Source organism: Poecilia reticulata, linkage group LG11 (assembly GCF_000633615.1).
Source record: "Poecilia reticulata strain Guanapo linkage group LG11, Guppy_female_1.0+MT, whole genome shotgun sequence".
In the NCBI taxonomy this organism is placed as follows: Eukaryota; Metazoa; Chordata; class Actinopteri; order Cyprinodontiformes; family Poeciliidae; genus Poecilia; species Poecilia reticulata.
This window is the reverse complement of record NC_024341.1, coordinates 19,320,282-19,336,395: the sequence shown is the minus strand read 5'-3', so window position 1 is coordinate 19,336,395 and position 16,114 is coordinate 19,320,282. Positions and strand designations below refer to the sequence as shown.

At 39.7% G+C, this 16,114-nt stretch overlaps 1 protein-coding gene across 5 annotated transcripts in view; it reads right to left on the bottom strand.

Moving 5' to 3' along the window:
• LOC103472534 (semaphorin-6D-like) overlaps positions 1-16,114 on the bottom strand; it is a 183,477-nt gene that overhangs the window by 21,832 nt on the left and 145,531 nt on the right. For 4 of the 5 annotated variants that reach the window (XM_008422238.2, XM_008422237.2, XM_008422234.2 and 1 more), the window contains 2 exons: positions 2,812-2,870; positions 1,900-1,953 (listed from right to left, as the gene is read on the bottom strand). In XM_008422238.2, the coding sequence (XP_008420460.1) occupies positions 1,900-1,953; positions 2,812-2,870 (113 nt within the window). Of the gene's footprint in view, positions 1-1,526; positions 1,581-1,899; positions 1,954-2,811; positions 2,871-16,114 lie in introns of all 5 variants that reach the window. The other variant, XM_008422235.2, reaches the window with a different exon arrangement.

The following is a 16,114-nucleotide window of genomic DNA, read 5'->3' as shown; positions in this document are numbered from 1 at the left end:
CAAAAGCCAGCTGCCACATTTGCAACCTTTATAAAAGTTACTGCATGTATAAGAACAAAAACAACACTTTAAAAAAAAAAAAAAGCTTATCCTTTGTTTTCAAAAGAGCGTACACTGAACTAAATTAATTTCACAACAATCTACAAAAAAAAAACAGGATTAAATCATATAATCCAATAAAGGTGACAATAAATAAAGCCGACTATCAGCTGAATTAGAGTCTCTCTGCGCTCCACTTCAGTTTTCCTTTTCTAAAAGTATGATTTTAATTCTTGTCAACTAACACAGCCTCATTCCAATTCCAGGTGGATGCAATTAAGCTGAGTGGTAGAATACAAAGCGAGGCGCTCTCTGTGCTCCGACGGCTACGGCTCCAACCTTCGCTCTCATGGCCTACAGTGAAATTACCTCAGGAGATGCTGCGTCTGACTCAGGGTTGCTCACTTTAAAAAAAATTACTTCAATACATGGACGTGGCAATGTCAAATGGAGGCGGTGATTGAATTTGAAGAGACTGATGGAGAACATCATTCAGAGTTKAATTAGGTCTGTAAATGTTTTCAGTACGTGGTAAAAAAAAACGGACTAATCATTGATCGCTTTCATTTCCCTGATTCATCGGGCTCACAGTCTGACGACCTTGCTCTCCCTCACCTTCGTTCTCTTCATCAGCGCTGCTGACACAACGCAGCCTCTTGGGCTCAAGTGTTCCTAAAAAACAAACTCGGCTCGAGTCAAGTGGACCACAAACCAAAAAGTGTCTTTCTGGCCGTCCCCTCTCCGGCTTTAATCACTGGATGCACCACATAGAGCCGTAATGGGATTCACTGTGTGGGTTCGGCTGCTGCTCGGTGAATGACAATGCTGCTGCTGCTGCTGGTGGTTTACGAGAAGGACTCTTGACAGTCAGGTAGCAGCTGAGCTGCAGCAATGAATACAGAGCAGGTTGCTGAGCGAGGTCGGGCTTTGATCTGCTGGACTGTAAAGTGGTGGAAGGTAATGATGTCAAACTGAGCAATGAGTTGCTGTACATTAACTTGAGCCAACCAGGCGACAAAACGGGGTTTCTCCTGGTTGAGTCTACGCTCGTTAGCAGAGACGTCAGAYAAGGAMGTTCCTTGGCCTCTTGGTTTTAGGGGATTCTGTCTGAGTTTCAGAATGTCATAGACGTGAAAGAATGGCATGAATGCYGTTTTTTAACAAATGGCCAGACTTATACAGATCCAACAAAGCACARTGCACYACCAAGTTTTGACAAACCTGCAAGCTGCATTTTATGGGAACAGTAACTTTAGGGCTACACCACAAACAAGCAAAGTTGCATTTAGATCTTCTCTAATATTCTCTAATATTAAACCTTTCCTAAATATCTGAGATAAACATCTGGAGTCTGAGACAAATAAACCCCATTGCACCAAAAACACTCACTTATAAACTTACTGTCTCCTATTACCATGTCCTACTTTGATATATTAACCGGAGTCAAAATATGAAAAGAAAAAACCAGTAGACATGTTTGTGTTTACCGTAGGCAGAGTCAGCTGCTGATTCCTGGTTTCGTGTTGTGGCCAACACATCAGCTGAACAAAAGATAACACAACACCAGTCAGATTTNACCAAGTTTTGACAAACCTGCAAGCTGCATTTTATGGGAACAGTAACTTTAGGGCTACACCACAAACAAGCAAAGTTGCATTTAGATCTTCTCTAATATTCTCTAATATTAAACCTTTCCTAAATATCTGAGATAAACATCTGGAGTCTGAGACAAATAAACCCCATTGCACCAAAAACACTCACTTATAAACTTACTGTCTCCTATTACCATGTCCTACTTTGATATATTAACCGGAGTCAAAATATGAAAAGAAAAAAACCAGTAGACATGTTTGTGTTTACCGTAGGCAGAGTCAGCTGCTGATTCCTGGTTTCGTGTTGTGGCCAACACATCAGCTGAACAAAAGATAACACAACACCAGTCAGATTTYATAATACTGTAAAGATAACACCAAAATTCAGTGTTCATTGTACTGCAATGTTATCCTTWTATCTGACAGGAATGTTACACTTTAGACTGAACAGAAGAAAAATTCAGACTGGTTTCACACATCAGTTATCAGGAAAAAAAACTAAACTTCTCAGGATATGAATGAAAATTTGAGCAACTGTTACAAACCAGTAAGATTTGATTTGGAGACTAAAAGCAAAGAACAATCCCAGCTATTAAACAGAACAGATAAAAGAAAAACCAACAAATAGCCCAAACACTGARCTTYAACACAATATATGGTCAATCTTTCAAACATAGGATAAAATAAAAACACAAGCAATGGGGTCTTGCAAAAACATTTCACTTTTAGAGTGAAGGATACTGAATAATTTGTTATTTAAATAATTAACAGACAGAACTTGGTCCACCTGTAACCACATTAGAGACAGAGGTAATTATCATGGGGTCCATAAGGACAAATAGTGGGAGATGATGACCGTTACACTCAGAGAAGTGCTGTATTCCACTGGGTAAAGGGCAGGGCAGACAAAAACTCTAATGTGTTTCTTTGGCTCCACTATTGGCTTAGAATTTCTCCAAAAAGTAAAAACTAAACAGTAAACCAGACAGTTCATTTTTTACATGACCCAGATTTTCCAATTAGGTCTMAAACTAGGATGAACTCCATAACTTGGATTGTAAAACCCATGGAAACAAACCCCAGGCTGTGTTTTAACAATCCATAACCTTTACACCTCTGCAGCTCATATCATGGCTCCGAAAATCGTTACCGAGGTTTTAAAAGAACAGATTTATCTTACTGTGACAGTTGTCGGGGTAGAAAGAGTGGTCGCCCTCTATATCCTGTTCGAACCCGGCTCTGCAGAGAAAAAGACAACAGAAAAGAGCATTTAGAAAAGAAAAKCTTCACACACACATCAGACATGGCTTTCATTTTGTTAGCTGCTGTYGGGTAAAGCTTATCAGGAAATCCATCAGTGACTTGGCATCTATAAAGACGAGATAAGACGTTTAATTAGCTTATCACCCACACTCCATGTCCAAGTTTTTATTTAGTTTGAAGGCCAATGAATTTCAGAGGTCGAAAGAGGTGAAGCAGCAAACTTCTTCACCTCCTCTTTGTCCTCCAATTAAAGTGGAAAAGGTGAAACTCGTCCAGACAGGAGACAGGCTGTGACGAGAGGTGAGCATGAAAAACACTCGCGCTCGCCGTCAGTGGCAGTAAAGTGAARCGGCCTATATCTGAGTGCAGCGGCAGTAAATGAAGCCATTTACCCTCGTCTGAGTGTCTGTCTCTGGGTCTGAGTCCCTGTTGTTTACCGAGCCTGCCTTCCTCACAGCCGACACGTCCATCTGACCTTCAAATCAATTTTTAAAGGGACTACAAATCAGGATTTCACAGCCGCGGAGCACAAAATTACTTCCGTAAAGCAAAGGTGTCCAAGACGAGGAGCTTTGCTTTATTTTCACCGTTTGTCCGCGTGAGGAAATAGAAGTCATTTAACTGTTAAAAACTAAAAGATAAAATAAAGCAAAATGAGGGCAGATGGAGGTGAAACCTTTATTGTCCTCCAGCACACAGTTGACATCCCACCAATGAAGTTGTATCGATTAGGCCGATGTGAAAGAACAATGGTTCCTGCTGTAGAAACCGCAGCCATCCCTCATGTTTTGTCGCTGGCATTTATTTTATCTCGATGTTTTACAAATAAAATAAAAGCCTTGAGAAAGTTGAAATGGGGTCGTGACCGTCTTACTGAATAGTTTCAGCCAACATCGAAAATAGTGTTTCATCAATAAGAAGAATCTGATGCCAAAGAGAAAAGTTCTGTTTGGCATCGGTTGTAGTTAACACACATTTCTCTTATTGATGATCTCCCATCCAATTCTACAGTCATGCAAAAAACAGGGTACATGTTTTATAATATACCTAGACCAGGCGGGAGCGATGGGGGGATCTAGGGGTGCAGCTGCCCCCTGGCCYGGGCYAGATGGGGGCCCGGGTCTGGAAGGGAGGAATGTTTTCAAGTCACTTTAATGTCTGTTCAGAAAGGTGTATGTAATATTAAAGTTACTGTCCCTCAGTGGAATATATAGTAGTCAGTCCCAGTGACTGTTTCACTCACGGTTTAGCCAATGTGCTTCCTGGGTAAAAATGAAATGAGAAACGCGGCCCAAACTGAACCCGCACCCCCTGTCCCCCCAACAGTTTCCAGCAGCGCAGGTGACACACCTGAGGGGCCCGGTCATTGGCCCCGGTCATTGGACCCGGTCATTGGCCCCGCCCCCCGGCCCGACGCCGACTTGTTCCGCTGGTGACCTGGACGTTCGAATGTTTAAGACTAATTTCAAATTATAGACATCTACACAAATAGAAATGCAGGTAAATCTGGTCTGGACTAAGTTGGCACACTACAACATTTGTTCCAACTTAAAATAGCCAGAATAAGACACAGGTGAATCGCATGAGGAGCTCATGATGAGAACAGTGTTGCATAGCATTTTGAAAAGGTTTGGCCTGTTTAAACCACATTCATTTGCTAAAGAAAACGCTAAACACCACTAAAATGTTCTGAAGTAATGTATAGAAAGCTTTAGCTACTGTTGATGAAAGAGACTTGTTTTTGTTTAAGATATGTGAAAACATAAATGTCCTCACATGAGTGAGAAATGAGTAGTCAAAGCTGATCTCCTTTGTTTCTCCTCATCTTTTCCGAGACAAAACCACCAGTAGAGTTTGATGTTATTGGTGGATTGGTTTGTAAAAGCACATCTAGTAAAAGGTCCTATGTTTGTCAAACTGCCATGATCCGTGTCAGAGTCATTTGGGAAAACATCATTTTCCATCTGTATAAAAGAAAACAGTGGTTAAAAACTCTTGTTTTAGTTTAATGAGCTGCAAGATTACTGCTATAAAAATGATCTCAATCCCACGATTTCAACTAACCCGCCTTTCTTCTCCCTTGTTTYACAAAACTATCCTTCCTCTACATCCGTCTTCACTAATGTCTGGGCCGTATTTAACTCCTCTCGCCTTGTTTTCATTTTACACCCCAGCAGATTTCCTGGTGTGATGCTGCAAGCGAAAGTCTGCGGCTCAGCAGACTGCACTGCCTCAACAAGGGTGAGCACAAATGCCCAACCGCTCACCAACTGTTGTGTTAAAGAGAACTCAGTGCACGGCTTGGAGTCGTCATTCAGTACGCTGCAYKGACCAGCCAGAACGCGGAGCATGCAGAAGACAAGCATCGAGAGTTTACCCTCCAAAAAATKTATGTTAAAGCAAATGTGACCCAATCTGCAAGATGCATTTTTTAACGGCTATCCATTTTGAGTTGGAGGAATTCAGTGTATTTCTTCACATATGGATCTGTCTGATTGGGATCTAAGCATTAATTCATAGGTGCTGTGTTTGAGAAGTAATACAAARAGCAAGGTGTTCTTTTGTCTGGGCTCATTTCAAGCCAAATGATGCACTTTGAGTTCAAATGTCATTCTGTAATGATGCAACCTGTCAGATATTCCCTTCTCTGCCATTTTGATGCTTCTTGTGGCAGTAATGAACATCTGTCTGTGTTATGACGAGGTCTCAGGGCAACTCTGCGCATTGAAAATATATGTAAACCACTTGCAGCAATGATGCTATACCCTGGGCATACAGAAAGCGTGATTTCAGCTTAGAATCAAGCTGAACTCGGCACAAAATGCACCTCTGTAAGATGCATGCACGCAAAAAAGTGAAGGGCAAAATGGCCGTGGGTTTTTCTGGAAATCGCTGGAGCTAATGAGTTATTTTATTTTACTGAAGAACATTTAAGTTGGATTTGGCTCCAAAGTCTTGACATGAGCTGAGAGTAAAATGAAATCGGATTAAAAATCTTAAGTTTGACATGAACCCAACATCCTAAACATTGACTGTGGGCTTTTCCTGTCTCCATTATCCATTCTATCATCTTATGGGTCAGATGCTTTGTCACAAAGCATTTTTCTCAAAATTTGAAATGCACACACAGTCTACCCTTTAAAAAAAAAGAAAAAGAAAAAAAAGAAAGGGGTTGCACACGTCCCTCTGAGGAGAGACCTGCAGGACCCTTGGAGGCATTTGGCAGTCAAGCAGACATCCAGGAAGCGTGAAACACATTTTACTAAGACGCAGCGTATTTACACTTCATTTAAGCCTTTCATTAAATCCCTTTAATTTATTAAACGTACATGCACCAGCAGTGAACTTTAAACTTTGATGGACTATGCATTTRCATATGAAGCCCTCAGCATTTCTTAGTTGATTGACTGAACATCTCATTTGATCACTCCGCATGTGAACCAGAACATTTGTCTGCAGTAAAATGTGTTCAACAAACKTCAGAATGGAGACAAACATGATTTAAAGTTCATCTTTGTGTTTTTTTCCCACACTCAGAAACCGTGGCAGGAAATGGAAATTAAATTTTCTTCAACAGTGACTGTCCACCTTACATTTCCTTTTATTGTGTTCTTTAAGTTGTCCGTCGATACTGTATTTACATGGCGGTATAATAAACCTGCATTACACACGCACTAAGTAAATTATGTAACAGACGAGAAGTGGAAACATTTAGAGCCCATTTAATGAAATGTAAAAGCATCATTTTAATTTCCTCCTCTCATGCACTCCACTTCATATCTCTGTACCTCATATTTGCTAACTCGTCCTCCCCCTCAGCCACTCAATATTTATCTCCCCTCATTGCTCGTTTTCTCTCCTTCCTTCTCTTGCTGCTTTTCAGCTTGAGCTTCATTTCCACCAGCGTGGGCTGAGCTGTAAGTGAGGAGGGAAAAAAAAAAGAAAAAAGGAGAGAACAGGAGGAGGTCGATGCAACGGTGAGCAGCTATATATCCCAACCGCTCTCAGGCACCTGAACGCCTCGCTCATCTAGCGGGGAGCGACTCGGAGGAGGGGATGAAAATAGACTCGGTTGGAAAAGACAGCCAAGTTATCAGACGCCGGCGTCGCTTACATTGTGATTTCACGTCCCCGGTGTTGCGGCTCGGCGGTGGAGGCGTTAACGCATTTGAAAGACTGTGAAATGTAATTGCGATGTATGCGCGGCTGCGGGAGTTTACTGCTAAATGAACATTCACAGGTTGTGTGTACTTCAAAGAAGTAAAAGTTATTGAGACTTTGAACAGCTTGCGGTTTACTGACAAACAACTTCATTTGACACAGAGCAGCTCAAGTCTTTAATAAAGCTTTGAATCAAATGAATGGAGGGATATATTTCAGGTAGTCTGGTTGGGTATAAATAATATTACATGTTGCAAAACATGATTCMAATTGGAACGCCAGAACGTGGACTAGCTTGATTTCTACGCATGCAAGCATTTAATGCAAACRTAGCTATAAAGGTTCAGAAAATAAAACTCGCATTATATATTTTGAGACGAGACCAAAGGTTTGCTTTAGATAAAAACTAATCCCCTTTTCATCAGAGTGAGGATACCGAAAGAGCTTCAAGAAAAGCTGTGAAGACATTTACTGGTCGCGACCCAAGTCAGGACTTCACTTCAAAAATCTGAAGCAAAACTGGAATAAGAAGGAAGAAGCTCCTTAACATGAGATTAGAAGAGGTTATTAGACACACAGAGAAATGATGGAGTGATATGATGGAGAAATATTGTGAGTAAAAGAATACTTATAAAGTCACTGCATGTGACAGTATAATGTTTTTTCCCCTTTTGGGTTCAGTTTCATACAATGCAAAAATATCAGCTGTTCATGATAAACTTGGAAAAATGTCATTAATGCTGGAGTGAATGCACAAAGTGTTTTTTTACAAAAATGGCAGATTTTGCAGCACCATTTTATAACTTTAATTGGTTTTGAGACAGAATGTGAGCCTCTGTTTAGTGTTGGCTGTATTTTCTTGAAAGAAATATTGGTAACATTTTATTTGAAGCACAAGACTGACACCACACTGTCAACATGGCACCTATCATGAACATGAAKGAGTCTTTATGAATGTCTATGACTGTTGTCATGAAGTGTCATTTGGTAAATAACATTTTAAATGCAAAGTTGCTTTAAAAGTTGCATTAAATGTCAATTAAAAGTGCCGACGTTGCCTTATTTGGTAAATAAAGACACTTTGATGCAACGTTGACTAATCTAGAGGCTGAATCTATTCTATAATACGACTTTGAACTCAAAACTAAAACATAATTGGCTCCAATTTTAACAAATGCTTGTTCTTCATGCTGGCAGGCAAGATGACTCTTTCCATTTCATCCACCTCCTTTCTAAGACGGTGCAGTTTCTGTTTCGGGTTGATGTTATGTAAGACGTTACTCTTCCTCTTCAGCTCTTTCTATTCTTACTTCATCATCCTTCCCCTCCATGTCTTTCTTCTCCCTGGAGGAAATCTTTTACTCATCAGCAGAATTTTGCGAAGCTAAACTCACTTCAGCTTACAGACAGTCGAGAAAAACTCTGAGCYGTCGCTCTGCCCGTGGAGGCTGYTCTATATTTATCCTTCAATCAGCCTCGCTGAGGTCAGCCTGAGCAACGGCTCTGTGCTTGCTTTGATTTGATAAGACCTCAAGTCATCATTTCATAAAATGACGCATTGTGTGGTTTGACGTCACTAAAAATCCCATGGCATGTTAATCTTATCCGATTTTGACACTGAAACTTAAAATTTATTTATTTATTTTTTAAAATCAAACTCTGAAAAAAGTATGGGGAAAAAAACACTTTACTGAAACTACTTTATAGATGTACCTGAGCAGTGAGTAGCAGGTACAATGTAAAGGATGTCAGAATGCATTTTATAACATTTTAAACTTTAAAGTCACATGACACTAAGGAATTTACACATCCTTTGAAGAAGGAGATCTTAGTCCTTCTCACTTGCTCCATTAAACTTCAGTTATGAGCATGATATTTTGTTTTGCTGCTCTTCCCTTCTCCCAGATGGGGATGCTGGAGATGCAGGACGAGGACCTGCGCCCGGACTGGCGTCTCGGGAATCTGTCTAACCCTAGTGTGATGCTAAGTGAGGCGGACCAAACGCAGGACGAGTGGGCTGTTGTGACTTATATTGCTGTGATGTGATGCTAATAGAGGATAATGACTGAACTTGGACAAACTTTCTTCCACTGCCTCGCAGAGTGTGGAAGACAAAAAAGAAATCGGAACAGAGCCTGTAGCGCTCAACTTCTTCAGTTTGTCAGGAAGCTGTAACTCATTATGAGGTTTACTGCAGGGAATAACMGCCGMCTTCAAACTATGTACAAATCTGAGACTTTGGAAGCATGCAGCACCAGGTGGTTTTAGTAAAACTGCAGTCACTCYCTCACCTGGGAAATAGTTTTTGTTGCAGTTTGCTGTTGCTTTAGCCCTCCTCTTCCTGCTGTTCACTCTGTTTACATCAGTCTTGTCAAATAAAGTTTTCATCTCATCTCACAACATGCAGCTAGTGATTAGTTATGTCCTGATTCAGAGTTTGTAATTTAAAAAAAAAAAAGCTGTGATTGCATTTAGAGCGTTTTTTTCCTCTAACCCTATGTAGTAAACACTTCCACACACAAATTATTGGCCAAATTAATTCGATGTCTAATTAAATCAAATGCACTTTTAGAAAATATATCTAACACACAATCATTTGGACTTAAAAAAAACAAAACAGAGATTTCAGAAATCAAACAGTTTTTGCAGTTTTCACACCTCTTTTCCACAAGCAAACTGAATTTTTTTTTTAATGTTTCATAAAGTGAGATATTCATAAAGTATTTTTGTGGACCCTTTGTGACTGATACAATCCAACCATTACGTACTTAGTGTTTTGACGGTGTGGGGACATTTAAGTAAAGCTTCAGCATTGATTTCCTTCACATCTGATACTGTGGTATGCAGAATGTGATCTCCAGCTAATCTGGTGGCCACAGATTAGCTGGACATGCAGTAAAAGTCTGTGGCATTAGCATGTTAACTCAGACATACCGTGAATATGTGCCACTGCTAAATGCTGCACTAATCAATTTTATACACCATGCACATGCTTTGTCTACACTAATGAAGCTTTAGTCACTGGGGAAGTTGAATGCTTGCATCATAAACTGTGTATTGACAATTGATATTATGAGGTAATGTATTGGTGTGTCATTACACACCAATACATTTTACATTTTACACCCTGGGCTCCAGTGCACACCAGGTATAGATAAAAGGTTCATCATAAACAATATTCTGATTCATAGACATAACAGGGCTTAATCTTTTGCTGGATTTCTTCACAGCCATGCAAAAAAAAAATAAAATAAAATTAGGGTTACTTTGTGTGTTGTGTTTGCTCGATGGAAACTTTGGATGGAATCTGCCTAAACCACGAGCAGCAGATTCAGAAATAATTTAGTTTGTGAGAAAACACTGACYATGTCATGATTAAAAAATAWAAAACAATCAGGTGATTAGCTGCATCAGTGAATTTGCTTTGGTAAATTAAGGTGGTGACTTTTTGTGGTCAAAGTGGCAGCTTTTCCTTTAAAGAGAATTAGAGCCTGACTGGATCTGAAAACACTCGATGTGGTTTGCTTAACAAAACAACTGATTGAAAACAAGCCCTGATTTATAATTGCCAACACAAAATCAAGAAGAAAAGCTCAGAATGAAAATAAAACGGCTCTCTTGAATTGTATGTCTATATCTGTCTTGCTTTTATTTCTTCATCCCTCAAGTGTCTGACACAGATATTGCTCTTGTTTTGTAATTTTCCGTCTCATATGTTTTGCCCCCTTTCTTCTTCCTTTCCGCATCTTGCATCACAGCTTCGCTTCCCCCTCAGTTTCCTTCCTCGCCTCTTTTTCATCTCAACCTGCTCATCCTGTCCATTTTAATCTTCCTGCGGCGTCTCCTCTCTGCTCCATCCCCACTCCTGTCTGTATTAAAAACTACGAGCCGAGCGTCTTTTGTGCTGCCGTGGAAGATATTGTTTCCTGTGTCTGTGGGCAAATGGACAATTCTCTGAAGTTAGCAGAAAACAGTGTTTTGACTTCATCTGGCATTCTTTTTCCAGATGAATTGAAATATCTCATTTCGAAAGTAAATGAAGCAGACCAAAACAAAACTGCCTGCCAGYTTTTCCATCAGCGCCATCATTTCAGCAGCRGTTTATCAAGCCCGAAGGTAAGGATTGATGAGSCTGTTAGAAACACTGGACATTATTCTCTCACTGCCTTTGTTTCTCAGCTGTTTTGCAAGTATTTTTTGCATATTTTTACAACTTTAAAACAAACCCAACATCAACTACAACAGAAAGTCCTCTATTTATTACAACAGAGGAAGAAGATCTGATTTAGCTTCCGATATTAATGCCAGGCTAAAAACAGCAAAACAAAACTCTGGGAGTTCAATATGTGTCCCAAACAACTTTGTTGTGAAATATTAGTCATTTCTTTCTTTCCATTTTCTTTAGCTTAAGATGATTCAGTTCTTTTTTAGTCCTAGAGATGAGAAATGTGAGTCATTGTAAATTATTTGTTTGCAAATATGACAATGGAAATGTTTCCATACGGTTGTAGTGTAGATAGTTCACTTTAGTGCAGTTTTATTTCATGTTYCTACATGTTTAAAATATTTACAACTGAAAGAMGYCAGGCACATTAGAAAGACGCATAGAAGAGGAATGTTTCATTTTAAAGTTTTAAGGCTTTGAATTCCGTCTTTCCTGCTAATCTATAGGTAATCCCATGTAGATAAATCGTTGCTTTGCATCAGAAGCCACAACATCATTTATTCCATAACTGGTTTTGTTGTGTATTTGGAATCCGTGTCAAGTTTTTCTCCTTCCTTTTTATCCCAAACACTTTCTGTGAAGCACTGATGTCACCACTAGTGGTTTCCCATATGACTAARTCAGGCATGGTTCTGMTGKTTTACTTTTTAATTACATATTGGACGAAGTAGCAGGCGCTCCATGATGCTAACTGCCTTAGCTTAACAGAGTCGAGTCGGTACTGCATGTTGGTCGCCTCCTGTAGGTTTGAACATGAGCTACAGCAGCGCTCAAAGTTTTATTTTTTATTTAACTCYAGCATCCATTTAGAATTGGAAATAATRAATMTCTCATTTGTTTCCATGGACTGAATACTGTGAACATGACTAATAAATGTGCAAGCATGCTCACCAACTACGAGTATAGATTTATGGATTGACCTTTATTTCTCTGCTGACCACAGATAAGCTCTGAAGCGCCAAGTTGTTATAATAGCTCCCTAAAGACATGGAAACCTTTACGTAAAGCCCGTCTCAAAACTCATTCCCTGTCATAATGACATGATCTTATTAGAAACGCCAATCATGTGTCATATTTATCCTAAAGTCGTATAACAAACTCCTCAAATTCAAYGAGAGGAAAAACACGGCATCTGCAGCTGCAGTTCTCAAATCAAAAGCAAATTTATCATCATTTAAATCATGTTATCAGAATCATTTTGCTAAAGAGGTTTTTGAAAACAAAAAAAAAATGCTTTTAATTAATCAAAACTAATTTTAACCAACTCAGTGACTTGTGCGGAAAGCTTCCCTCTACCTTTGAACAAGTGCCCATAAAAAGTCGATGAGTTAAAAGACAGGCGACTGCCCCCTCTCTCCTCGCATCGATCCACGAGGAGAGACRGATAAAAACGATGCAGGCAAACAAAGAGCTGGCAGCAGAGGAGCCAGATCAATGCTGGGATTATGTATGCCTGCTGGAATATTTGTGTTTGACACCGATAATGTTCAGTTTTGATAGAAATATTGGTGCGATCAGACTGGCTTGATGTATAGACAAAAAGAAAAAAAAGAGCAGAAAATCTCAAGTCGAGTGCTGCTGTAGACCTTGTAGGGCTCAAAGTGCCTCAGAGAGGTTCAATGAAACTCAATTTCCATGCTTCGTTCCAGCGGACAGCTTTCCCTTAAATTGCATGAAAATGTGACATAAATATTTAAGACACGGCCGTTTCACTATCAGCARCCTGAAATCCATCAACGGAAATTTCTAAAAGATGCTACTGTTCTGTTTTGACATAATACAATATAAAAAAGTATTAAAAAAAGAAGAAAAAAGTAAGATGACTGTAATGTGGTTCTTCATACGAGGGGACAAGTTGACCCTGTCAAATTATACTGGGTCCCTGACAGCCTGGGTCTCGGAGACGGAGGCTTCAGTAGCAAGTGTAAACACCGTCTAGACGGAGAGATGGTGGGAATATGAGCTGGGAATGAACCGAGCAGAGAGAAAGGTTTCACTGCGGAACATTTATATGGCTTTAAATCTTTTAAATCCAGGGTTATAATAAAAAATGCAGCCTACCCAGGCTGATCTTGGATTTATTTATATATAAATTGGAGGACATTAAACTCGTTGTCCCGTCACAAACCAGACAAGTTCCAACTTCAGAGCACAGCATGAATCAGCGTTATAGTTATTCCAGTATTTTCTTTATTTTAAGAACTGTTCCTAACAAATACTGCAAACAATTTTCTAAAAGAACATTCCGAAATTATTGTTGCATCTTGTGACATCTACTTTGATATCGATTAATCCACATTTTCCTCTTTAAAATTCAAAGGATTTAAACGTGAACGCATTCAGCTTTTTAAGGCAACTTTTTAAAGCGTATTCTGCAAAATTAACTTTTTAAATTACATTTTAATATTAGTCCCAGACTCTACCCAGCCATGCATGTTTGAGAAATCCTTGATTCTCCCTTGGCAGCCTTTTGGGTGCCTAAACGTTTGCCCCTCAAGACTAGCAACAGCAGCCATTATCCAGCACCTGGTAGAACTGTGTGCTTAGTTAATCAAATTCACTACAAAGCTCCTAATAACGGTTATAAACGTCATCCATGGACGGCAGAGAGAAGCACTGCTGTGATGATATGCTGAAGGGGGAGTCGCAGAAAGGCTTCTTAAAGAGACAGCACCCCATTTCAAGGCTTCAGCTACGGCTATGAAGTCAAATTCCTTTTAAATTGTTTTTTATACTCAGCCGTTTTATAACAATTAAGGTAACAGTTACTTGACATATTACATATTTTATGATGGAATATTTTGTACATTTTGTTAATTAAGTTCAGCATCAACGATTTGAAAACCTGCAGAGTTTCTCCTTTAGGAGATTCTGCAGACTCCCAAATGAATCGGCTCAATTCATAACACCACATTCATACCAAGAGATTCTAGCCCTAAGATAAAAGCCCACTGTCTTCACATCGAGTTTGTCAATATTCTCAAGCAGTACCAGGATTAGAAATACACGCAGATATGCACAAACAAACAAACTCAGCAGGCAGCTTCTAACTTGCGAAACCCAGTGTTTGTGGAACCTCTCAATCAATACCTTTTAAGTGTCGGGTAACTCGGGCTCACGATGCAGCACGTCATAACATCGATCTGCGGCTATTGGATTTTTTTGCCATTCCTCCAACCCTCCGCAAATCGAACTTATATTATTTTCACGTATGTCTCCAGAGGAAAGCCTTGTTCTGAACCTCAGGGAGCAACGAAGCACCTGCAACATTCTGGTATGTAAATATAATCAGTCACAGCGAAGTGATCAGAGAGATGCAGAACATCAGTAAGACTGGTTCTGAGATTAAATTAATGGACTCAAAACCATGTTTGGCTAAAATAAATGAAAGCAAATTGAGGTTAGGAGGAAGAAAAAGATTCTAAAATATATATAAGCATAAAATTAGTGACGCTAAGGAAGGACTAAACATAATCACGTTGCTTTGTGGGAGCAGCAACTATTCTGCTTTAGTCTTTAGGTCAGAGTTGAACCCTGAACCCATCAGAGTCCTGAGACTTTCTCTCAGCATCCACGTTCAGCTGCACCAGCAACTCCCACCTGTTCTGAAACCAAGCTGCTTCTTGCAAAGGCAGCGCAGGAACGACAAAGGTCTCATCTGCAGATCAGCAGCACAGATCAGTGATCAAAAACCAGCCGCACATAAATGGCTGGAATGCCAGCCATCTGCCAGGGACGGGAAGCTGAGGAAGCGATTTTTCAGCACCTGGTGCAGCGTCGACGGAGCGAGGCTGTGTCCTCAGATGATCAAAGTTTAACTCTGGGAAATTCTGTTAAAACTCGGAGTCGGGGGAGATCAAGAAGCTTCCCTGGGTACAATCACAGAGCTGCACAGCACACCTATGTGAGCTTTATGAAAAATGATACTCTGAGGCTTGGGAAAGTGGTGAGGTTGGATAGCATGCGTCGCAAATGTAGTTCCAATGAGAAAATAGTGTTAAAGCTTTGAAAATTAGACTGAAATAAACCTGATTTTAATTTTTATTATATTTTAAGGTTTGAGTAACTGACACATAATGTCCACAACTGTTAATGATTACATTAATGAGAGACGCAGCAGCTCTGATTATACTACTTATTAAATCCACTCTGATCTAATGTTTGGATTCAGCCAAATATAATTTGATGCAAAACAACACAATCCCTCAGTTTTTAGAGAGGAAATTACGGACGGTTTTGAAGACTGTGATGAATCCAGAGAGAAAACAAAACAGCATTTTAGTATTTATTTTGAATATTTTGCAGGTATCAAAGTTATTTAATTATTTAAAAGTTCTGCTGGGGAAATCTAAAATTGTCAAACTAAGCAGCATGAAAGAAACAAATGAAGGATGGAATTTCTAAAGTTACAAAAACTCTTTCCAAACTAAAAGTCTGGCATTTGATGGAGTCGCTGAACGATAAAATGTGACCAAAAAGATTTGTGGGAATTCACATCAATATATAAAAAACAAATCCCTTCTGCACATGTTTTATAAAGATGGATCTCATCACTGGATGCTCATTACTATGAAAAACCGAAGCAAAATAAGTGATAATTCAAGAACTGTCGCCGTCAGCAGGACAAATTGCTCAACAGAAAGTCAGAGGCTGAGTTTGTTTGTGACTCAACAGATTTTTGATTTAGACCAACATCACTCCAAGAAATCCTTCCCAACATTGGTCCTCACTGCACTTCTACATCCATCCTTTCACTCTGGCATCACAGATTTACAACTTTCAGACGTACGACCCTTCTGCTGCCAGGGCTGACAGACGAGCAGGACCTCCGGAG